Source organism: Plutella xylostella, chromosome 22 (assembly GCF_932276165.1).
Source record: "Plutella xylostella chromosome 22, ilPluXylo3.1, whole genome shotgun sequence".
NCBI lineage: Eukaryota > Metazoa > Arthropoda > Insecta > Lepidoptera > Plutellidae > Plutella > Plutella xylostella.
The window spans coordinates 9,349,363-9,375,030 of record NC_064002.1 but is presented as its reverse complement, the minus strand read 5'-3'; the positions used below and the strand labels follow the sequence as shown (position 1 = coordinate 9,375,030).

Sequence of the window (25,668 nt, the reverse complement as noted above, 5' to 3'; positions counted from 1 at the left end):
TTGCATGTGCTTATTAAATACTTGTTATTTACTCAAGCCAAAGGATCCTTGACATCGACTGTACATAAGTAAGTAAATACATTAAGGGGATGTAGTCTTGTAAGTTGACTTGTTATCTCCCAGGATATCCTGCGCAGTAAGCAAGCGATGGCGGAATGAGAAGAAACCAACTAACCAATTCCAAGAAGACTTCCAAGTTCCGTGTTTCCGAAAAACCCAATCAATAATAGTTTACGTAAGGGGAGAACATTCTAGACTACTTAATAAGCTATTAAACGAAATCGCTTTTTTAAATGTGCCCGTTTAGAGGAACGTGTCTCGAAATGAGGTCAGCCCTCTCGACCGGAGGGAGGGGTGGTCTGTGCCGAGCTGGACCACGAGGGTAATCCAACTTTAGGCATAGGACATACCCGCACCGCTGACGTACCATAGCCACCTCTAACGCAACGAGATAGAGTCGCAGTTAGCGCAGACTGGTGCACAGACTTGGTATGGTAAAGAGGGGTGTAGGCCCAGAGAGGGGAGGGGGAGGCGTGGGCCGCCGAGAGCGTTGTGAATGGGACGGGGCGAAACGTTCAATGGAACACTGCATTTTGTTTATATACAGCTATAGTCTAGTTATGTCTGCCTCTACTACAGCCTTGCGCGGTATACGGTGTCTACGAAATCAGTGTTCTAGATTTGTGTTTCCTTTTTTTTTATCACAAAATCTCACACTTGCGAGTATAGGCAACTTTATGTGAGGCCCTGCACGCGTAGCACAGTATGGCGGTGACAAGATATAAATGACAGCTAGTTGCAACAAATTGTGTGATACCAGTTGTCCTCACAAACGCTAACATGGCCAACACGAAATAATCACTACAAGATGTGAGTTACAATTTTGACAGCGAGATTGGAAGATTTGTCTTATTTCCTAACATGGGTGTACCAATTTATCCACACATGTCTCAGTTTGACATTTGTTTAGGTAGCATTATATCACTCAAGTTCGAAGGTGGTGATAACATGTGACACAAATAATTATTTGTTTAGTTTTTGTTAATTTCATCCTTGCTCTACAAGAAGAGATGCAGGAAAGGAAAATTACTATAATACTTATAGGGAGGATGATCCGGGACTCTAATAACCCGTTGAAAATGCTTTAAAAACAACATTTGTCAAAACACACATCCTCTTTTTTATTTGACTAAAATTATACATTAAGTATATTACTTATATGTAGCGGTGTTAGCTCAGACGGGTAAGCGCCCGCCCCTCACGGAAGAAATGTGGATTCAAATCCTGTCGCTCACATGTGCTAAGAAGTTAGATAGATAGACATTAGTTTGTTTGGAAGCAACTCAGTGCATATGTTTGCCCTTAGGAACAAACCACTGATTTTCAGTTGTCTCCCATATACTTTAAGTTTGCCTATTCACGTCAAAGTATGTAGGTAATGAAGTGGCTAATTGAATAGTTTGAATGCTAAATGTGGAGTTCACGAAATGTAAATCATATACATTGAATAGGTCCGGCACACCGGGCAGTCAGCGACTGATGCTATGATGACTGGTTGTCCTTTCACCACAGCGACAAACCCTAGTCAGGCTTTATTATTTATCAACAACACACTAACTAAAATGAAGTGGCTAATTGAATAGTTTGAATGTTAAATGTGGAGTTCAAGAAATGTAAATCATAATATAAACTGTACATTTAATAAGTCCGGCACACCGGGCAGTCAGTGACTGATGCTAATCCTTTCTCCACAGCGACAAACCCTAGTCAGGCTTTATTATTTATCAACAACACACTAACTATAAAAAAATAAGTGGATATGCTAGCATGTACAACTAAATTAAATGGTTATAAAAATATAATATTTTCTTTAGGTAAGTAAAACATTTATTAAACTTTTAATTAATAAATTATAAAAAGTATACTATTTCACACACCATAAAAGCATATTAGGTATTCTTAGTTATCAACTATCACAATAATCAGTCTGAACTTGGCTTATATCAGTCATCAAATAGGTCTCATAGTATGTATGCCAAGTTTTTCAACTTTTTCAGTTCGGTGCCGCTCCGGTTCATTGTATCACCACAAGGTTGCTGATGTCAAATGACCATCTTCAGGTGGTTTCTGCCAACAAGAGCTCTCCAACCGTGTCTAGGCCATCATTTTCTGACCGGTTTTGACCATCTTCCGTCTTGCCTACGAGCCAATTTCAATGTTCTGTAACAAACAAAAATGTTTCATTAGATTTTAGTTATACTTATGAACTAAGATTATGACTCCTATTGTCATCTTCATCATCATAGCCCATCACGTCCTCACTGCTGGGGTACGGGTTTCCTTCCAATGAATGGCCTAGTTGACCAAGTACTGCCAAGTGAAAAAAGTTTTTTGAGTTGTTTTGTGTGCATGTGCCCAATTATAATAACATGTGACTGGTACTGGTACTTACCTACTGTTTTTTCCTTCCATTGATTATATAAATATTATTCAGTCAGGCCGTGGGACAAGCATCGTAGATGATATTCTGTTGCGTCCGTCAGGATCCTGCCCGAGCTTTTGTCTCAAGGCCTTCTAGCTCCTGGGGCCGGGTAAACGGTGGGTGGGTCATCAGTCAGGTGGCATGCTGATTTGTTCTTCGTCTCATGGAGCCGGTGCATAGAAATCGTCTGCCGAAGAACTCCCAAGGAATCTGATCGTGCTTGGTCGGGAGCAAGCTCGATCGTATATTATTTCATGTGACGATGTCCAAGAAACTCAAGAAAGTAGTTAATGAGCCAATATGAGTCCATGGGGTAGCGCAATGCAAATTGCAAAAATGCAATGGTAATATTACCAAAATATTTCACTCGAACGCACCAAACAGCGAAAATTTTGTTCAAATTTGACGTTTAGTGACATTTAAATTGTCAAAATACCATAGACAATACAAACAAGAGCCACAAATGAGGGATTTTCAAAAAAAAGAACGAATGAAATACATATTTCCACAGAGCAGAAAAGTTTCAGTGTCACTGTGGCTTATATCCAATCACACAAATAAAATGAGTCCCGTGTACACCCTATGCTAACATTTAAGACTGATATCAAAAAGTGACTCAATTTAATCAGTCACTTCACATGTTGTCTTATTATGGCCATACTAGCCGTGCTGGGATCGCCAATAATATTTCCGTATGATAAAATTCCATAATTAAAGGTGATTAAAAGTGAAACAGGTTAAAAAAGCTTAATTGTTTGTAAACTGGGTTACGGAAGTGGCTGTTAAAAATAAACACAGTTATACAAACCAGTTTCATTTTAATTTGCAAAAAAGCAATACTAGTAAGAAAATATAATTTTAGTTTATTGAACTGTGTTTTTTGTTCGAGTATGTTCGTTCGTGTTAAAAATATTTTACTATGGGGTTTTCCATCATAACACTATTTTTAAACTTATACCTTGTGTAACCGTTAATAAGACACATCATTGATATTATTAAAGAAACAGTTTAAAATGAAGCGTAGGTTTCTTACGCACATTATATAGAATCATGACGTCATATTGTACCACATATCAACCTGTTTTCCTTGTTTTGTTAAATAATTTTAAAAGTTACAAAACACTTCAGTAGAAAGCGTGAGCTCGGTGCAACTTTAACGTTTATAAAATTAATTAATGAACCATCTGAGAGACTTCTTTTCAAACGAATTCTTCAATTTCTGTAATCGCCTACGTTATTACCACCTCCAACGCCATCGCAGGTGTAAGTACTCACATAGTTACTTTAAAATTTGTTTATGCTAAAACAGATATTTAGCTGCATGGTGTGATTGCTAATTCACGTAAATGTGACAATTCCTGTTTAATCAATTAACATGTGGCTATAAACACCATACGATACGTAAATGTTTCCTTCGGACATTACATCGAAACATTATGATGACGAGATATCAATTATTAGACTCGCCACGTGTAGGCGGGAAGCTCGGATCGGATCGGTAAAGGTGGATTAGTTATTCAGTATTCACATGTTATACTACATATTATATTTATTTAAACCAGCCATTTTATAAAGATAAACGCAAGTAGGTAAGGCTACCATAATAAATGTAACATGGAATTCATTTTGAACTATGGACTACTAGATATTCTTACGTAGATGCCGGCTGAAAACAAAAGAATTAGGAAGGTTTCTCGTTGCAAAAACTACTTGCGTATTTACTCTGCCGGTAAACAGCACGTACATAGGTACATAGAACGTAATGTGTGCGTATTTTAACTTTTAATTTACGTAAGAAATGAGATGTGTATAGGTGAGGTACCTGTAAAGGTCAAGCGATGTCACAACTGGCTCAATTCGGAGGCTTCGACTGCTACTAGAGTATAAAATTCAATAGTTCGGGGCAGGTATTATTTGAATAAAACATAAATTCGAAACAGGAACCACCAGATACTTCGGCATACGTTATTCGACCGGTTCTGTTTGCAAGGTAAACAAATATGTATACGGAATATTGAAAGGAAGTGGCTCTCATTCGCCTCTACATTACTTCAATGGAAACATCAAAAGGTGAGCCTGGATCGAGCGAAAATCGTAATTATTTCCGGACAAGTCCTTTTCTATTTTTTATGAATCAATTATTAGGTAAAATGGGCTGATATTTCAGCAAAAAAACATTGATCTGACATCAATGTTTTTTGGCTAATAATTTTGATACTGCACGACTAAATTGTATGTGTAAAGAAATAAAGAGAAGAGTTAAATAAATTGTGATTACAGAATACCACAGAAACTGTGTTTTAACTGAATTGAAACCGTACTAACAGACGCTGGGGACCAATTAAGTTGCGGGAGACCTTGTCAGCGTATGGTCATTAACTGGTGAACTTCACCTAACCTGAGAATGACATGCACTGGAGCGATATTAACCACGGCTGTTCTTTATATCTGAGAAAATGGTAATTACCGTGACAAACGGAATGGTTATAGCCTGTAGGTACCTCCACCATGGGTTTTTAATTCTAAGTAAATCACGTTGCATTTTCACCAGTCAAAGCAGATTTTTAAGAAGAAAATCGCCTCTATCGGAATACCTCGGAACCTCTTATAAAATGTTTGACAGAAGAAACATACCTATAGTGGTTTGCAATGGAAACCAGCAATCATGTAAACAAACCAAATTGTCACGATTACTCCGTAATCACATACATTTTCGATCAATTTATGAACATAGTCTGATTTCAACGAACACACCATTGTTTTCACATTATCTTCAACACGATTTAACTTGTATTTATAAGTTAAATTTGTTAAAACATTTGCAACGTAAAAATTTCGAAGTATTTGACAAGCTGTCATCTTAGTTTTTTACTCATCGAACTCTATAAGTCATTGAAAAGTTAGTGTTGTTCGTAATCTGAAGTTATCTTTTATTTTTAATTTAATAAATTATTTTAATTTAATATTATTTGAATACAATTTAAAAAAAATTCAAGAGCTTAATATAATTAACCAAAACGAAAAAAGGAAGAGGAAGAAATGAAAAAGCTCGACGGCATTTTAGACATAGCAAGCGATGACGTAGTGGTTCCATTTATAATTACAGTCACCGGCGACACTTCTGATAGTGATGATGACGAAGACGAAGATTTAAATTTGTTTTAATAAACACTTTTTTTTATATATAATCAGTTTTATTTTATAGTCTATGGCTTATATATTTAATCTAATTAGAACACTATGACATCACTATGGGCATAAACAATACGCTGTCAATGTCAGTCCGCCATATTTGTTTACATGATTGTTGGTTTCTATTGCAAACGACTGTAGAAAAACGTTTGATTCCGCTAAAGTTAGTTTTTTTAACTGAATATCACTAAAGTTAGTTTTTTTAATCTCAGATACTAAATTGACAGATTTTGAACAGTTCATCAACAGTCGATTGTCGCCAATTTTAAAAAAAAGACTTTACATACCTATAATCGTTAATACAAATTTTAAGCTGCGATTGACCGCCGGGCTAGCGGGCATTGTTCTCTCTTGACTTCAGTATCAGCTGTTTAATAAATAAATATTCATTGCGTTAACATAATACTCTGTTTCCACTTTCATGTGAAATTCACAACAAGGTCAGCCCTTTTGTAATTAATTATATATAAGTATATATATAAGTAATTTAGTTAATTGTATTATGCATGTCGGTCAGTGCTTTAAGTTTGTATTTCTTGTTAAATTAATTAGGTAATGTATTAAAAGTTGCAAAGTATGCCTTAAAATGTACCTATTGTAGTTTTAAATAGCAAATTGAATACGAGTAACAAGTACATGAATTCAGTGTATAGTAACGAGTTCAATTCCTTCACAATGCTAATCATCTTCTATTATAAATTCGGCGGTTACGCAAACTTTCGCCATGCGACGCCATGGGAATACTAAAACTACTTCCTAACATTATACCGATATCGAATACGTGATACGTGTGATATACAGTTGTAATAATAATGATATGAAAGGCATCCACGAAACGTGACCATCTACCGGTGGGCGCTAGACTCGCGATATAAAGCTGATAGATAACGGAGTTTATCAAGATAAAGTATCTATGCGCGTGAAGAGAATGCTACATACGAGCTGAGCAGTTCCTAGATAGCTTCCATGCCTGAGATACCTATGGCATATAACGACGGTGAAAAGGAAGATTATATTAAGCAGCATATTATTTTGGAAATCTATAATGTACTTAACTTTTATTTTTATCATATGTTACTCTTCGTTGTAAGGTGTTATCAGAGGACGCTTAACAGACACTGTAACCAGCCACCTAGAACGAATGCTATATGCAAGTGATCTGGTTCGTCCATACATGCAATTGATACATAAAATTTAACGTTCACGTTTATGTAAATCGATAAAATTTATTTTCAGCTTGAAAACGGCTATTCGAGAATCAATAAATTAATAATGGCACGGTACCTACATACGTTATACTCGCTTGCAAAAAGCTTTTTGTTTCTGATTGAATTTTCACCATGGAAAAGAGATGATTTCATTATGATGTGTGGTGGAGACATTAGACGAAGCAGTGTATGATGGGTCAGGTACTTAGACAAGTAAGTCAGGTACTAAGTATGACGATGTTTTTTTATAAGATGTTAGAAAATCAAGATCAAAGTGGGTTACTGCAGATATTCGATTATTCTATATTTTTGCTTTACACCTACAAAAGTGTTTTTAACGTATTATTCCATGTCGAGCTCACCCTTCTGCTCATACTATAATAGTTTTGCAACATAATAATATGTATGGTGGTTTTTAAGTTCACTTCAGACTACAGTGGCCCCGACATCACTGACGCACCGAAATTAGCTTATGTCCGAACTTCGTTCGGACTAATTTCGTCAGCGTCATCGTCGCCGTAGCCGTTGTCTTGTATTCTAACCCTTAGCTCCAATTTCGCCATAGTCGGTTAGATCGTAACCAGGGATTGGTTCATCAATTATACGTCATCTCCATATTAAATTCTTGACAGATGTGTCAAAAGTCAACCAATAATCCCTGGTTATGCTCTAACCCACTATGGAGAAATTAGCACTAAGTGTTTGACGCTGCACTGATATCTCTGCCACAGACAGACGATTACTTCGAAAGTATACCTTTAGATAAGTTGAAAAGGTGGTGTATATCCTACCTGGGCACACAGACAGAGTGGTAGATGCCGTAGTTGCGCAGCACGTGGATGAACTCGGGCAGCGTGCGGCACGCGCCCATGATGCTGAACCCGGCCAGGCAGCAATTCCACACCATCAGCGTGCGCCGCAGCTCGAACCTGGGACAGATAAGATAATTAATATTAGACTGTATTATTAAGCCTAGTCACAGAGGCCTTTCGGGCACCTTGAAAACATCTGACAATCGGGTTGCCCACGTACCCGACAACTCTCTCAGCACAAGCTAGCTTGTGTTGGGGTCCACCAACCCGCACTAGGCCAGCGTGGTGGCCTATGCCAAAACCCTTCCTTCATTGTAGGCCTAAGCCCCAGCAGTGGGGACGTGATGGGTCGTGATGATGATGATGATGAGTATTATTATTGTATCTCTAATTAAATTGCTAATAATATAACTCTATTGTCCACCAAGTAAGTTTGGGTGGAAGAAATTGGAAGAGATTAGCTATAGAAAGGTGACTGGACCGGGTGCGGTGTGCGGAACAGATGTAAAATTTCCCTCCAAGAGTCCCCTTTCCTGCACCCCTTATTTGGCCGTAAAAAATTACCTTAAGCCGATCATGTGTAAGCATCTGCTTGACTAACTACTCTGTTAAAAAAAATAAACAAACTCTAGATATACACGACAATACTAAATGAAATAGATACCAAAGAAAAATTTAAGAACTGTATCAGTAGTGGTTTTATATCTGTTCCGCCTTCTATTTTTCTGAATAAATTATTATTTAAAACGATATCTTCTGTAGTGGTAATACGCACCTATACCTATGTAGAGATAAGAACAAAACGGACCCACTCATTTCACATTTCGGATTGTTTCTTTTACTATATTTTTTACAGTTATTAGGTACCTGACGAAGGTAATACTTTTAACTTTCTACTACCTATCACGAAAGTAGTAATGCAAATATTAATGTATAGGTAATTCTGTTATTGATAATAACTGCTGGTACTAAATTGCTAGGCTTAAGATAACATTGTATGAGTCAGTATCAGTAATGGAGACCTAATCAACTGATATAAATGCCCATGAACAGTCATGCACATGCTTTATTGATTTTATAACTAGTGCAAAGTTGTATTTAACCACTGACAGAAAAAAGTATTTTACTTTACATAGTCTGTAAGCTTCGAAACCGATGGACAGATTTAAGATAACTTTGCTGCTATTGTTCAGTTTTGTTACTTTTTAAGAATATGCAAATATTAACCTTTATCGAAGGTCGATTTGTTTCCGGGGAAATAGTAGTCAATGAACTAAGTAAGTTTATATTATACATATTTTTAAATAAACAATTTATTATATACAAGTGATATTACGTTAATGTAATATTACGAAAAAGGATTGTTGTTGTTACCACTCGTAATTTTGAACAATGTTTGTTCCACAAATTTGGCTTTCCGAAATATTTGCATCTCGTACCTATCTAAAAGAAAATAGATTCAATAATTTAGTCTAAGTAATCACCGTAACAAAACTTGATTCGAAATGGTCAACGACACACCATTTTCCATCAATAATGAATGTGAATGGATCAATCAGTATCAATCAACAGAAGTAGTGAAGTGGGCTGCAGCTGTCGGAGCCATGATGGACGATGTGTTACGAACAATTATACGATATTTGTTAACAATCATCGTAATGGTAACTGCTTCGCACTAGCCTACCTCCTGTTATCGCCATTTTGATTGAGGTGGTATGATTAAACCATCTTAATAACGCGATGTACATGTACGGTGGCCTGCGCCTAAAAGTATACAGGCGGAGTTTTTAAAATAGCGATCTCAAGCTCACATGCTGCTCAAGCACATCCACACAAACACCACTGCTACACACATCACACACAACACGTCTGTATACTTTTAGGCGCAGGCCACCGTACATTATGCGGTGCCATCTATTGATGCACATAACATAGGTAACTGAACATTATCTCTTGATACAATATTGTATAACTGAACATAGGTGGTCTTGAACACAGAAATAAAAAAAGAGTAAGCACTGTAACTAAAACAAGACTATTTCCAAATGGCTATCTAAAAAGTCTGACTCAAGAAAATATTGAGATAAATATCTATAACGGCTGAATGGCGTAGTGGTTAGTGACCCTGACTGCTATGCCGAAGGTCCCGGGTTCGATTCCCGGCTGGGGCAAATATTTGTTTAAAGACAGATATTTGTACTCGGGTCTTGGTTGTTGATATTTATATTTAGTATGTATCTATCTATGTATTTGTGTAGATATATCAGTTGTCCGACACCCATAACACAGGTTCTGCCTAGCTTGGGGTCGGATGACCGTGTGTGAGATGTCCCCACACATATTATTATTATTACATATTATTATCTACCTAGAGGTAGATCAACTGCGAGCTTACGAGCGCTAGAATCTGAATGTCAAGGATAAAAAGATAAACAGCGAACTAAGCTTACGAGAAGCATGTTTCTAGCCGGACTGACTGAATATTATATTTTCGCTAAGAAACGTATACTACATACATATTAAACTCCTAAACACGCGAATTACTCCGAAATGTTTTAGTAAAGTAAATAACATTTGGAGTACCTTTCGTGACTCGGTGCAACAAGTTACAAAACTGCAGTAACAAATTACACACTTCACCCCTAAAACGGTTCGCGAGTTCCAAAACGTAAACATAGTGATTGCAGTCAACCGCATAGTTAAGAAGTAAAAGTGACACAGTAGGGTTTTCTAGAATGAATGGAAGGTACAATTTTGTCATACCCGGCGGGGAACGGGTTCCTTGTGTAACATACAGGTTCGTTACCATCACACCCCGCGACGGTCACTACCATCGTTGACCGAGCGTAACGCAACACGCGATTATCAGACGCTACACCTCGGCTTTGCGAACTGTTACGTACGCTATCATCGACTCTATCGCGTAGCATTGGAGTTGCCAATGCCCTGGCTTCTAATGATTTGTAAATCCGGAGTGAGCCGGCGGGTTTTCCACGCTCAGAAACTTCGGGAAACTCCTCGTGTCCCAGTTGACCAGACGAGCGGTGTTGGCTAAACGTTTCTCAACGATATCGGGGAATGTGGCAACGCGGCGGAACGCGTCGGTCCCTCGGAAGCAGCGAAAGTGTTACGGTTCGTCACTGCGAAGATTCTAGATCTTTTACAATTGTAATTTGTTCCGTTTTTTTTCTTTGATTAACCTTTAACTGCCGACGTGGCCTAAACGCGCCACTAACAACGAGGTTACGTCTGAGAGACGTAGATAATTGAAAAATCATTTAAAAATAAAGTATTCGTTTTATTTAATTTATAACCACCCATAAAAATACTATAGATAAATGGCTTATAATATATGGATAGCCAATAAAACAATTAGTTAATTTAACAAGAAATCAGCCTGTATTGATGAGACCCCAAGTTTTATTTGAACATTTTTAGGAACTTTTATTAGACATATATATTTTTTTATTTATACACATATCAGTAGATTTTTTTTTATAATTTTACTCTTTTATAACTAATAAAGTAAAATAAAAAAGAATCGGCACAAAAACTTAACGAAATAAAAAACTGACACTCAATCAAGTTAGCATATTTATGGCTTGCAGCTATTGCATATTTGTAGGCAAAATGTAAGGCACATATGAGTTTCTTCCAAAGACAACATGATTTTTTTGTGCGTCTTTTTAGTAGCCTTGGACAAATTGCACATGTCTTCCGAATACCCAGCTATTCTTGAGCTTATGCTCGGGCAGGAGGCGGTGAGGGCATATCTGTTGGACCAATAACTGGTTCAATGGAATAACGTAGTTCTCGCGGTGGTCTGATATTTCATCGCCTCGCACGTCTTGTCTCTTTTCTCTCAGTTTCCTATGATTATCAATTGCTTGATTTTTATAATCACTAGGTTTTCACCACTTTCAGACATTCCGTAGGAAAAAAAGCATATGTTAATTACGATGTGACGACCTCAAGACACTAAGGTAGTACATGCATTTACATCGTGGTGACGACCAAGAGACGTATCAAGTTTGGAACATAAACACCGTACTCACGTCTGTGAGACGTCTCGAGCTCCGCATAAAGCACCTGTGCACGCGCCGTGAGCGGGACGCCTACAGCAAGTAGAACACGCGGGGGGAGGAGGGTACTGAGGGGCGGAACCTTGGTAACGTTTCGGGTGAAAAAATATTGTCAAAATAAAAACGAGGCCGTCTGTGAGACTGGTAGGTCGGCAGTTAAAGGTTAAGAAACAAGAGATTCTGTGCATTCGGTCGGCGGCCGCCGCTGTAATTTCGTTTGTTCCGCACGCCCGCTGGGTACTTCTTCGTGCGTGCAATATCAGACGAAATGTCGTTTGTACAATTTATAAATTTTATTCCAAAATTACGTAACAAAAAAATTAAGTTTTCGTGTATTACTTACCATGAGCATGTTATGTATCAACGTCGCCGTTGTGGCGGACTTTCTTTCTTATCAGGGCATAGCAATTGTATTTCATCCAAAAATTTATATACCTACACAATTACCAACATACAGGTCAGATAACATTATAAATCTATCTATAGTTAGGTGAATAAGTCTGACCTAAGGTGATCACACCCTTTTTAAAAAGGTCATCATCTAAAAGTTTAATTAGGGTCAAGTGTAATTTGTAATTATGATACGACGGGGGTTATATTATCATCCAACTGTGACCCATGTTATCATTATTTATAACTTATAACAAAAATATGTTTATTTTTTGTTATAAAGTAAAATCATGCATCTTTGTTTGTTTACCTACTTATACCAAAAAATACATAGCTGCATACATGGTTTGCTACATATATGTATATCATAAAGGTCATATCTCTTAGGTCTATGCTGTAAAATATTAAATGTTGCATAATATGATACATTTGTATAAAAAATGTGTATTGATAACTTCTTAACTTCATAAATGATTACTTACTGATATGAAACAATGTTTTCATACTATTTTATTAGCATAGTTATAAATTATTTTATTTATTGGTACTATTAATGTAAAATAATAAACATGAGGTGATTTAGATTGTGTTATGAGCATGGATATTTTTTTTCATACCTGGCGCTAGTAATTCCTTACTTTTGTCGCCTATAATCATCATAATATTTAGACCAATTCTTTATTATTTAGTGAAATAATTATGATGCTTGTAATGCAGCTAAAAGATTTTTCAGGAAAATAATATTTTGAGGAATTTATGGAAAAATTTAGTTCTTTCTTAGGAATTCTGTAAATTATTGAAAAGTTACCATGAAATTATTTAATGTTTCTATTTCTGAAAAATCTCTTTTGTTTTACAAACTAATTAGTACATTGGTCTATGTAATATTACATGATTTCATGCCTTCCCATACTTAGATAAATAATTAATTAAGAATCATAAATAAATTGGAGACCTATAAAGAAATTGAGCTGAGTGATTTTTAAAAATATTTTATCAACAAACTAATGTTATAAAATAAAAAGGCCCATCAGTGAAAATTATTTCAGAATATCCTTCTTTTAAATGTATTTAATTTGATTCCTAAATCTTATCTATAGGCTCTCTAAAGAACAGATGATCATCCAAGATAGGTTACTTTCACATAAGGATTTCACACCCAAAAACCTAATTCACTAGGAATATGAAACCTATAACCCCATAGCTGGTGCATAGTGGTTGTGGTCACCCACATTGGTACCTATCTAATAGATATTGTTTCATCTGACTCACCTGGGACGGTTCTGCATGTAGTATTGTCCTCCAAATATGAATGCCATGTAGACTCCTATGTAGTAGAATGCCACAGTCCAGTTTTCAGTCATCCATTTCCTTGAATTCTGGTGAATAAACTCGCTTTCGAAGTCGAAAATATAAGAGTAATTCGGCGTGACATCCAGGTTATAATTGTAGCTCATTTTGGCACTACCCATGTTTCTTCTTTTCGTCTTTGGGGATTGCTCACGAAAGAAAAAGCACAAAACACGCGAAATTTAGTAAATAGTCACAATCATTACCGGTGAAATGGTCAACTTATCGTTATATCACAGTCGGGTAATGTCAAATTTATAGAAACAGGCGTGGAAATGAGGCGGCTTGCAGCCGAAGCGACTCTATTTCCAGTAATGACGGCGGAATGCCTATAACTTGACTATTTATTTGCAGTGACGACGCGTCGGCAATGCTCCGAACTTTTTAACTCATCACAGCAACGAGAAGATGAGAAATGAAGAGAAACACCCGCTTGCCTCGCGTTGCCTCCTTTCGCGATTTCAGAATCAAATCAAATCAATTCATTCACGTCACACGACAAGTCGACAAACGAAACGAAACGACAGCCAATACGGGCGCGGGGCGGTGAACGGAACACAGATTAGGTGTCGGTATTGCCAGAGCCAAAATCCTTATACCATATTTACACTCTGGCCATGGCTAGGTCAAATAAGCCAACGTCACTAATAATGATGGTGTTAAAAAGCTGTTAAGGCGTTGAAGCTGTTTCAGGCAGGCGACACGTAGTCGGTTCCATATTTTTACAGCGTCCTAAATGAAGCATTTGTTGTGCTGCCAACTTTAGATTTTATCATAGACTTAGGATGGGTTGCACCATTTAACTTTAACTATTACAGACGTCAAATCTCTTGAAGATTGATCTGTCTCGCCAAGAGATTTGACTTTTGTAATAGTTAAAGTTAAATGGTGCAACCCACCCTTAGTACCTACTTAAGGTCGCATAGTGCGATTCATCCAGATTTACTACTCAGTGAACATGAGCGGACGGATGAATCTTGGTCCGCTTCCCATATCATTATCATTTTATCTTTGAATTTTTTATTTTCTTCAGCTATTTAATGTATGAAGTGTAGTGTATGCATAAGAAAAGCTGATCCTCAGAACAATGACTTGATAATTATCTGCTGTCACTGTCAGTATCAGCTGTGTGGTCATGTCAACAACTGTCACTGTCAAATTATTATTTGGTGTGGTTCGAGTGGAGAATATTTTTATTTTGTAAATAACAAATAAATATTTCTCGAAAATGGAAATAATTGACAACGATTTGAGGCAGTGGGACGCTAACGACGTGTTGGATCAATTTGGGGATAGTGTTACGCTACTGCCATCAAACGACAATATCAAGGAATTACAAACTATTCTGCGAGACAAGTAAGGTTATAAAATGTATTTTAGGAAAAAGTCTTTTCATCTTGTTCCGTGTAATTTAATGCTCTGATTTATTTAGGAACACGACGAGAAATGACTTTAAGTTTTATGCCGACCGGTTGATTCGCCTTGTCATCGAGGAGAGCCTGAACAAGCTGCCATTTACTGATTGTGAAGTGATAACCCCGACTGGAGCTCTGTACAAGGGGCTCAAATATGGCGCCGGAAACTGCGGCGTGTCTATTGTTAGATCTGGAGAAGCTATGGAGCAGGTGGGGCCTAATGTTTACATGGTCATAATCATAATAATTTTTAACTGACTTCAAAAAAATTGTGTATTTATTGACACTATTTGACACAGGTTTTCAGTTCAATGTATGGAGTTCTTCAGTAGTAACAGTACCATACTTATGTTCAAAAACATTTTCAGGGTCTCCGTGATTGCTGCCGTTCCATCCGCATAGGTAAAATACTTGTTGAAAGTGATACAGATACCCATGAGGCTCATGTGGTATATGCCAAGTTCCCTGAAGACATTGCGAGGAGACAAGTCCTCCTCATGTACCCTATTATGTCTACCGGCAACACTGTGAAACAGGTATTTATAATTATTATTGACACCATTATCAATTGTCATGATCATGAGCTTGTTAACGTTTTATCTAGGAATCCAGAATTATCTTATAACCCTTTATTTAAATTTTATTAGCTGGTTAGCAGCCAGGATAGGATTTGGATGTTCCTGAAAGATGTCAATTCCCTTCCCTATTACATAGAGACTCACAGATAAACCAACAGTAATCTTACTCTCAATATGTTATTCTAGGTATCCTTAAGAGGGCGCCGCGCAAATAATATGTAATTGCGAAATATTTGCGTTGCTCTGTTGCATTGCTGTATCGTTTTTACTAAGGATTTAGTTATGAGATTTATATAATAATATATTTGAGAATACCTTTTTTCGATTATAAAGTTCGAAAACGCAATTACTTTTAGTTTCCTCGATAGAAAAAAAATCCAAAGTTACCTCTGCAACGGAAAACCAAAACCATCTGAAACCTAACTACGGCTTCAATACTTAAAGGAACGTTTTGAGTTTTTGTATTGTAATACAACTAATCGTTTTGGATATAGTATAAACTTTATTTTTTCAAAATATGTTTTTATTTCAATAATACGAAGAAAATAATAAAATTGGCGCGTATTCCGCCCAGTCTAAGAGGAGCCGCCCTGTGTCCCCCGTATCCGCATTAGTCTGGCTACGGCCGTCAGACGGGGAGGTTGTGTCGCTTGCGCTCGCGCACGGATCTTTTACGTAAATAGTGTTTGGTGTCAGTTCACTATGGGAAACAAAGTTAACAAAGGAAGAAAGAGAAGTGGTTGGCGAAAAAACCTAGCTAAACACATGCATGAAGAAATGAAGTAAGTAAAACTTGTACACTTACCCCTTTTTCTTATACCTACCTATGTACCTAATGAATTTAGGTCAAGGCCAAGGATAGTGTTGTGGCGCTCCTTAGAGGCCTATGTTCAGCAGTGGACGTGTAGTGGCTGATGATGATTATGACAATAAAATCAAAGTAGGTATAGTATACAATATTTTTTTTTGTTGATTTAATATTTATTTTTACAAGAATAGATATCGTTCAGTATGTCAGGTTCATTGACCTGTCTTCGGCTGTAAAACTAATTTTTTTTTTTCATTTAGTATACTTATACTAGTGATGTAACGAATATTCGCATTCGCATTCGCATTCGCGAATATTCGCATGTTTTTGGATATTCGCATTCGCATTCGCATTCGCAAAAAATTGTGCGAATGTTTTGCGAATGTCATTAAGTCAGTATTAATTAGAAAAAAACTATTAAAAAAAAAAAGATACGTTAACAAAATCAAAATCCATTCGTTTATAACCTTTTTAAGAAACTTAATCACATTTTCAGTCTTTACTTTATCATTTGGTATTATTTATAATGATAAATCTGTCGGATGAGTTTATATCCGCTCGGCAAATCTCGGAACAAAATTGAGACTGCGTTCCTATACTGTGTGTTTTGAACTTGCAATAATTCTTGACTACCTCGACGTAGAGATACGATTTTGGTATCATTGTTTAGCTTATTTCAAATACATTAAAAAATACTTAATATCATCAAAAAGGGGATATTTTCAAAGTAATTCAAGTACTTAAATGTAGATTTTTTATGTTCTTTTGCGTCAAAAAAAAATACATTAGGTACTTTTAACTTATTTTATGTACCTTTTTAGCAGTTGTGGATATTATTTTTACTGGATAGAAATGTCTATTTGAGGATAAAACATTTTATTTCGTATCCGTAAGGCGTTTAAATCTCGAGATAGGATTTTTTATGAAGAAGAATTAAAAACTAAGTAAGTATCTAAAACTTTAAATAGTCGCCATTTTTAGAATAAATATTGAGATTTGACCGCACATTATGGAGGTGTTTTCTCGATGAAATTACTCGTAGAATCCACCCTTAAAATTTGCCGGGTCCGAAAAACAACACACTGTTGTGTGAGAACAGTCGTAATGTGTCGTAACAGTTACGGGGCTAAAACAAGTGTCATCATCATCATCATCATCATCACGACCCATCACGTCCACACTGCTGGGGCACGAGTCTCCTTCCAATTAAGGAAGGGGTTTAGGCCTAGTCCACCACGCTGGCCTAGTGCGGGCTGGTGGACCCCAACACAAGCTTGTGCTGAGAAAGTTGTCGGGCAACCCGACTGTCAGATGTTTTCAAGCTGCCCGAAGGCCTCTGACAAGGCTTAACGACTGCTGCCGAAGCAGCAACCGGGACCCACGGTTTGACGTGCCGTCCGAAGCAAGGAAGCGTCCAGAAAAAAAAACACTTAAAATCGGTCACCCATCCAATTACCGTACCATGTGTTGCTTAACCTCAGTGATCAGCAGTTACGATCACTGAAGCTAGCTCGACCACGGACGCTTCGAAAAGTGTTACTACTTCATAAAAAAACTGCGTCTAGTATTGGCTAGTCGGATTTGAAATGCGCCTAGAACAGCAAACCATACAAATGTCGCCAAATTTGAACACAGACTGAATATTCGCATTCGCATTCGCATTCGCGAATATCGATATCAGATATTCGCATTCGCATTCGCATTCGCGAATGTTCAAAAACACACATTCGTTACATCACTAACTTATACTAAATGAAAAAAAAAAATTAGTTTTAAGTAATTAATTAGTAATGTGGTAAGAAAATAATAAAATAAAACTCTTTTTAGGGCAAGAAAGCTACCGGCCAAGAGTTATGAAAACAAAGAGAATACTCCTGTTGCTTCGTAAGTATACTCGGTACCTACCTATCTAGAATATCTACATACCTTGCGCGTTCGCTGCGCAAAGTAACAAAGTGCCCATCTACCTATGTCTATTTTACCTATTCTTCTTACAAATACATCTGCCTAGTATAAGTACCTATATATTTACCTACCTACCTATCTACTGCTAAATCTACGAATTTACTCGTTATAACTGTAGCTTTCTTCTATTACTTATAGGGTAAACATACCAGATGTTGGCATTTCTCTGCAGAATACATTAATTACATCTGATCACACAATGACAGAAAGAAAACAACAGCTTGAAAATTTTGAAGACAAAGAGGATAGTGTAGAAATGTAAGTATAATTAATCACATATACCTACATGGTAATTTATTCACCACTGTATAGTCACAAAGTGCCCATCTACCTATGTCTATTTTACCTATTCTCCTTACAAATACTTCTGCCTAGTATAAGTACCTATATATTTACCTACCTACCTATCTACTGCTAAATCTACGAATTTACTCGTTATAACTGTAGCTTTCTTCTATTACTTATAGGGTAAACATACCAGATGTCGGCATTTCTCTGCAGAATACATTAATTACATCTGATCACACAATGACAGAAAGAAAACAACAGCTTGAAAATTTTGAAGACAAAAGGGATAGTGTAGAAATGTAAGTATAATTAATCACATATACATGGTAATTTATTCACCACTGTATAGTCAGTTCAGTAAATAAAGATTATTTACATACGTTTTTTTCATAGTAACTATTCTCCTACCAAATACATGTGCCTAGTAGGTAGATATATAGCTATACTAGCTATATATTTACCTACCTACTGCTAAATCTACGAATTTACTCGTTATAACTGTAACTTTCTTCTATTACTTATAGGGTAAACGTACCAGATGTTGGCATTTCTCTGCAGAATACATTAATTAAATCTAATCACACAATGACAGAAAGAAAACAACAGCCTGAGAATTTTGAAGACAAAGATGATAGTGTAGAAATGTAAGTATAATTAATCTCATATACAGTCATAGTAATTTATTCACCACTGTATAGTCCTAACACTAAATAAAGTTTTTTCTTCTATTTTAGACTATCGTTTGACAAAATACAAAAACTACAGAGGCGTGCTTCAATACCTAAGACGACAGATAATACCAATGTAAGTTGTAAACTTATAAACTCATCAAGGTATCCCAAACTTGATCGTGTGATAAATACTAGTTGGCACAACACTTTTACATAACTAGTCTAATTTAATAATGTGTTTAATTTTTAGCTTTCTACATCTCATTCACCGCCGGCTGAATCGTTGAATGAAAAACAAAATATTCAGAGGCTTGCTGCTATAACTAAGACGCAAAGTAATTCAAATGTAAGTTACAAACATTAAATTCTAAAAGGTATTTATTTACTTATTTATTTATTCTTTTATTGCACAATATACAGAAGTAATTATGTATAGGTATCCTGAACCTAGTTGTAGGATAAATAGCACAATACTTTTATGAAATAGTTTAATTTGATAATTTGTTTATTTCTAGCTTCCCATACCTCATTCGCCAGCTGAACCAAATGAAGAAGATTCTACAGTACAACCAGAAGAAAAGAATGATGAAATCAGAATCGGTGGAAGTAGAATTGTAGATTTTATGTATTTATATGAACAGTTACTAGAAATATCACATCATAACTCTCCATTAGGTTGTAACTTTAATCATTTGAAACTATTAGGAGAAAAAAGGAAGGGATTTGTGTCTAAATTTGAGTTTGTTTGCCAAATGTGCAACCTTAAATTGAGTTTAAAGAACTGTAAAAAATCTGAAGATAAAAATGAATTCGACCTAAACGAAAATGTTGTAAGCGCTTTCATGTCTATTGGTGCTGGACACGCGGGCTTAGAACAGGTATCTGCTTCACTTGAGATACCTTCTATGTCAGACCATTTGTATGCCAAATGTCACGCAAGAGTCTGTGAACTATGGGAAACGGCAAAAGAAAAATGCATGGAGGAAGCAGCAAAAGAAGAATTTGATTTAGCTGTGCGAGATGGTAATGTTAATTCAGATGGAGTACCTATGATAACCGTTGTTGCTGACGGATGTTGGTCAAAAAGATCATTTAAGAAAAATTACAACGCTTTGTCGGGTGCTGCGGTAATAATTGGATACCGAACAAAAAAAGTCCTCTACATGGCTGTTAAAAATAAATACTGCATGATTTGTGCACGTTCTGAAAACAAAAAAATGCCAGTTCCCAATCACACGTGTTTTAAAAACTACGAAGGGTCGTCGAGTGGCATGGAATCTGTGGCATTAGTTGAGGGTTTTAAGCACTCTTTGCCTAACCAGGGCCTGATATACTCGAAATTAATTGCTGATGGAGACTCCAGTACATATAAGAGCATTTTAGAGTCAAAACCATATGGGAACTTATTGGTAGAAAAAATAGAGTGTACAAATCACCTGTTAAGAAATTTTTCAACAAAACTTGACGAGCTAACAAAAAACACTAACTACCCAATAAAATACCGTAAACTTCTTGGTAAAAATATACTGCGCTTACGTAGGTCTGTAAAAGGGGCTGTCAAACATATTAACACCAAAGATATAGATTTTAACCAAAAAGTTATTGAACTAAAACAAGACCTAATAAATGCACCAAACCATGTTTTTGGAAATCACAAGTTATGTAAACATTACTTTTGCAAAAACATTGATCAAAACGAACAAGATTTTGTAGATGAAATGAAGTCTAGCAACATTTTTACAGCAATCTTAAAAATTATGACCAGATTAGTAAATAATGCCAAAAGCCTAATATATGATGTAAATAGTAACATTGCAGAAGTTTTCAACAGCGTAATCGCGAAGTTTGTGGGCGGTAAAAGAATTAATTATTCAAGTCGCCAGTCTTACACTGCTCGCTGTGCTGGGTCAGTAGTGTCATTTAACTCCAAAGAACCGCAATCGTATATTTGCAAAAAGATTTTGATGCGAAGTCCTAACCCTATTGTAAAACGTTTAGAGATTACACGCAATAAAAAAAGAATCGCAGGTTTAAGACGGAGATTAACAAAATCTTTTGTGCCAAAAAAGGGTTCAAATAGTACCACAGACAAAGACTATGGCGACTGCTGTCAAAAGCCGGATCTAGAGCAAGCTGACTTCGAGTTTGCTAGATCACAACACATGGACAAACTTAATCTTTCTGATGAAGATCGCCAGTCTCTTGAAAAGAGAACTGTTTTACAAGCAGATTCGATTGAGTGGCATCAACAAAGACAATTTCGTCTTACTGCATCTGCCTTCGGTAAGGTTTGTAAAAGAGGCCTTATAAAATGTGCACCTCTCGTAAAAAACATTCTCAATGTGACTGGCGATCTGAGCCACGTAAAATCTATACGTTATGGCAAAGAAAATGAAAATATTGCATTGAAACAATTGGCAGAAGTTTTAAAGGAACATGATGATAAGTTTGAAGGTATAAAGAAATGTGGGTTATTTGTCGACCCTGAACTACCGTTTTTGGCAGCCAGTCCAGATGGATTAGTAGAGAGTCCAGACGGCTCAAAAGACAAAATTATAGAAATTAAGTGTCCATATTCGGCTAAGGATATGACAGTCGCAGAAGGCATATCAAAAAAGAAAATTATTATCTGGAAACAGGATAAGGACGGAAACTTTAAAATAAATACACATCACGACTGGTTCTACCAGGTCCAGGGTCAACTCCATATTACCAGGAAGGAAATTTGTTTGTTTGTTGTTTGGACAGAAAAAGATATGAAAATAGAAGCTATAAAAAGAGATGACGAATTCTGGAAGACCAACATGGAAACGAAATTGAAAACATTTTATTATGATTGTTTACTACCAGAAATTATTGATTCAAGGCTGGACAGAAAAATGGAAATTCGTGAGCCACAATATATTTTGGAAGCAATAAACAAGAAAGAGACAGAAAAACGAAAAAAAATGCTTTCCGCTACTGTTTTGCCAGGATTAAAGCGGAAAAAGTAATTAAAAAAAAGAAAAGATTTTTCTTTTAATTCCATTCATACATAATTTTGTTCACGACTGTAATATCGGTGACTCTTTTCGCTGTACATTTGTACTCACGTGATAGGCCGCGAGCCGTATGGCTATTTTTTAATGAGTACTAGAATCTCGATGTGCACTGCGCAGGTTTCCTCGCGATATTTACCTTTATCGTGAGAGCTATGTTATATTGTACGTCATATTATAAGCGGGCGCTTACCCGACTCAGCTACCACCGCTCAATAGAATTCCATCTTACAATAATACTGCATCTGTCGTACCTACTTTGAAGATTTAATAATTTGAATACAAACGGTCAACTTCTGGGGTTTTTACCCTATTTAGCCGTTCTGTTATTTTACATTAGTATACTGATCCGATTTCAATGATTATAATTATAATAAATATAGTAAAAGACACTGACTGTAAAATATAAAAATAGGGACATAAAATATGTCAAAAATACCTACTTAATTCTACAATTCGTACCTAACTATTTTGTGAAGATTTCCAATAAAAATATTTCAAATACATAATATTTAGTTTCTGTTGTTTTATTTTATATGTAGGTATTGGTAAAACCTTGATGGCCGTTTTCAATATCCTACTTATTTACCCAGTGATTTGGTTACCAACATACAATTTTTTAAAGATTCTTCATAAATGAACTGTAAAAAAATTACGTTGGTAAACAAATACATAGGTATATATAGGATACTGAAACAAGCCGTTAGTCAATTGGTGATCATCGTTTATTTTTCTTAGGTTTAATATCAACTGTTTTTTAAAACGGAACCACTGTGCGCCGGCCGCCACAGCCGCCTCACGCACACATACACGGAGCGTATTGAATACCTAAAATCGATTAGCGTCAAAAGCTCGGCGCCCTCTTAACTAAAGGTCTGGCTATGGTGCCACTGCCACCATTGGAATATATGAATATTTAATCAGTCATTTTCTTTTTTCAGGCAGTCAATGTACTAAGGCAGCATGGCGTAAAGGAAGAGAGTATAATATTATCTAATTTATTCTGCACCCCAGCCGCAGCTCAGGCAGTTGTTGATTATGTACCAAAAATGAAGATACTCACATCAGAGCTACACCCTGTAGCTCCAAATCATTTTGGTATGAAGTATTTTGGCACTGACTGATATGATAGAGAATGTACATAACAAACTATGCTTATGCCTGTGTGAAGAAAGTATTTTTTAAGGTATGTACTTAAGAATTTGTCACAGTATCATATAATTATGGTGGGTGATTTTCACTCGGCAATACATAAGATCACATATTTTAAGTGAACAATCGTATGTAACACTCGGATTAATTATTTTATGTATTGTGGATAAGTCAAGAGAGTGTAAATAGCCCTACCAGGTATATTACACCTAAACCTACTATTATTTCATTTCAGCATACTGTAAGTGTTGAGTTGTTAATATTGCAGCTAGTTTAGCATTATGATAAAATATTTATTGTGCAGGTACTCACCAGATTATATCAAATACTTCATTCATATGACATAATGATGTTACAAAACATAATTAAAAATAAGAGAGGTCTAACTTTGACTAGTCTATAATTTATAAAAATCTAGAATCTTATTAGCATAATGATAATAAAATAAACACATATTTTCAAAATTATAAACATAACTAATGCCTATTACAAAGTATTTGTTGTATAAATTTAGGTAGTAAGTAATTTAATTTAAGTAACACAGTTTGTACTTAATAAACGCGTAAAAAAATATATTACATTTTTACTTTTTCTACTTCTCAACAGATGTCGCTATAGTACTTTTAAATATGAGAATAGTGAGGGAGGACCAAAATAAAAACAAACAATAACTTTTGTATCATTTATTAAGTTTCATTGTTTATACATTCTATAGGTATAAAGTTTTAGATCAGATCACACAGCTACTCGATTCAAAAAAAGTAAATATAGGTATAATACATATATTATAAATTTTAACATTCAATAATATAATTTACCCTAAGCATTATCCCCTATGTAGTGATCCCCAAACAGTATGTGGTCAGAAAGCGTGGAGCGATCCCGTACTTAACACAGATGTTATTCTCTTATAAATATAGTTATGATGTCACTTAATATATTAAATTAATTATTATCTTGTAAAAATAGCGATAACTTTCAACTACATTATTGTAACGAGAGTGATTCTTAATTCGAGAACAAAAATATTTAATAATTATATTTTATTAGTAAAAACTATGACTGAATGTCACTTAAAATTGTTAGGAAGCGGCCTGCCAGTGGAGTATTATGGCAACGCGTTTAAATCTAATTTAATCTTTAAAATCTCACAGACCTACATAAATGTGACACACACTGATAAACCATAGACATTCCTTGATAAAATTAATAAATGTCGCGTACTCCTTGTAATAAATACTTAATTAATCTGTCAATAATTTTCTTAAGCCTATGTTATGCAGTTTAAACATTTGAAGCACTTATCACCCTGGGGTGAGAACAATAAAACATGAACACGCCTATCTGTCTGACACCCTCGGCGAACAGACGTACACTAGGTTTTATAGCACTTTACATAATGTTGTAAAATATATCTTCAAATACATGTACAACATAAATTACATACCCTTGAAATTGACTTAGATATGTTATATAAGGCATATTCGTGTGAATCGCTCTAGGTAAATCGATAACACCTAAAAGACTAATACAACAGCCAAAGCGAAAATTAAAATCGATAAATAGTATAATTGCAGACAATAGATAAATTCGATTTTACCACAACAAATAACAAACGACTCGGATCGATGTAATCTCAGTTGTTAAGACAGTATTAACACAAGCTGTTAAGCCAAAATATATAAACAAACCTTAAATAGATTTCAGTAAAAAAAGAAGCGAAACGATACTTAATAGACAAGACATACTTATTTGTGCTTATTTTTTTGTGATTTTCCTCGTTTTTTTTTGTATAAAAAAATATAGACGCGAACATAACGCAGAACGTAACAATAGACGATCGCCGCTGCTTCTCGACTGTTCTCGAACCTTCTCGCTCATTCCACGTCGACGCTGGCCGACGGCGACATCACCCAGTTCCTCGCGCTAACCACCAGCGGCACAACCGTGGAGTCGCTGCGAGCCAGAAAGCGTCATCATCATCAGAAGCTGAACACTCGTTAGCTGCTGAATGGTTAGCGCGAAGGTAGGAAGCGCGAGCGAAGGCTTGTGGGTATTTACATGAGTTTCTGCTTGGCGCACTCCGGACAGATGATGTCCTGTCCGTCGGTGATGAAGCCCTTGCCCACCAGCGAGGTCTTGCACTGCGCGCAGATGAAGCAGTCGTTGTGCCAGTGGCGGTCCTCGAACGAGATGAAGCGGGTGCCGCCGATGCCTGGAAAGCAGATGAAGTTTTG

At 36.1% G+C, this 25,668-nt stretch overlaps 4 protein-coding genes and 1 long non-coding RNA gene across 17 annotated transcripts in view; 2 read left to right on the top strand and 3 right to left on the bottom strand.

The window, feature by feature from the left end:
• LOC105388282 (elongation of very long chain fatty acids protein 6) overlaps positions 1-14,043 on the bottom strand; it is a 38,271-nt gene extending 24,228 nt beyond the window's left edge. The window contains exons 1-2 of the mRNA XM_011559166.3: positions 13,439-14,043; positions 7,674-7,811 (exon numbers count right to left, since the gene is read on the bottom strand). Coding sequence (XP_011557468.1) covers positions 7,674-7,811; positions 13,439-13,638 — 338 coding nt within the window. The 5' untranslated portion in view covers positions 13,639-14,043. The remainder of the gene's footprint in view (positions 1-7,673; positions 7,812-13,438) is intronic.
• On the bottom strand, positions 887-2,804 carry LOC125490271. Its single transcript, XR_007267584.1, has 2 exons — positions 2,453-2,804; positions 887-2,220 (listed from the first exon to the last, which is right to left on the bottom strand). It is a non-coding gene; the product is annotated as an uncharacterized LOC125490271 (long non-coding RNA).
• A 618-nt stretch (positions 14,044-14,661) lies between the features above and the next one.
• LOC105388283 (uracil phosphoribosyltransferase homolog) lies at positions 14,662-25,244 on the top strand. The gene is made up of 4 exons (XM_011559167.3): positions 14,662-14,872; positions 14,949-15,141; positions 15,300-15,467; positions 23,221-25,244. Exons 1-4 carry the CDS (start codon positions 14,745-14,747, stop codon positions 23,401-23,403), a joined length of 672 nt encoding a protein of 223 aa, XP_011557469.1. The 5' UTR covers positions 14,662-14,744; the 3' UTR covers positions 23,404-25,244.
• On the top strand, positions 19,060-22,907 carry LOC119692677. Of its 2 annotated transcripts, XM_048629198.1 has the most exons (4): positions 19,060-19,214; positions 19,305-19,374; positions 19,492-19,587; positions 19,757-22,907. In XM_048629198.1, exons 1-4 carry the CDS (start codon positions 19,156-19,158, stop codon positions 22,232-22,234), a joined length of 2,703 nt encoding a protein of 900 aa, XP_048485155.1. In that variant the 5' UTR covers positions 19,060-19,155; the 3' UTR covers positions 22,235-22,907. The 2 variants fall into 2 exon arrangements, with proteins under 2 accessions (XP_048485155.1, XP_048485156.1); XM_048629199.1 differs by lacking the exon at positions 19,757-22,907 and having other exon boundaries at positions 19,492-19,608.
• Positions 24,100-25,668, bottom strand: part of LOC105388284 (four and a half LIM domains protein 2) — a 77,887-nt gene continuing 76,318 nt past the window's right edge. For 7 of the 12 annotated variants that reach the window (XM_048629203.1, XM_048629200.1, XM_038122402.2 and 4 more), the window contains 2 exons: positions 25,493-25,646; positions 24,100-25,387 (listed from right to left, as the gene is read on the bottom strand). In XM_048629203.1, coding sequence (XP_048485160.1) covers positions 25,309-25,387; positions 25,493-25,646 — 233 coding nt within the window. In that variant the 3' untranslated portion in view covers positions 24,100-25,308. Of the gene's footprint in view, positions 25,647-25,668 lie in introns of all 12 variants that reach the window. The other 5 variants (XM_038122400.2, XM_038122405.2, XM_011559169.3 and 2 more) reach the window with 1 other exon arrangement.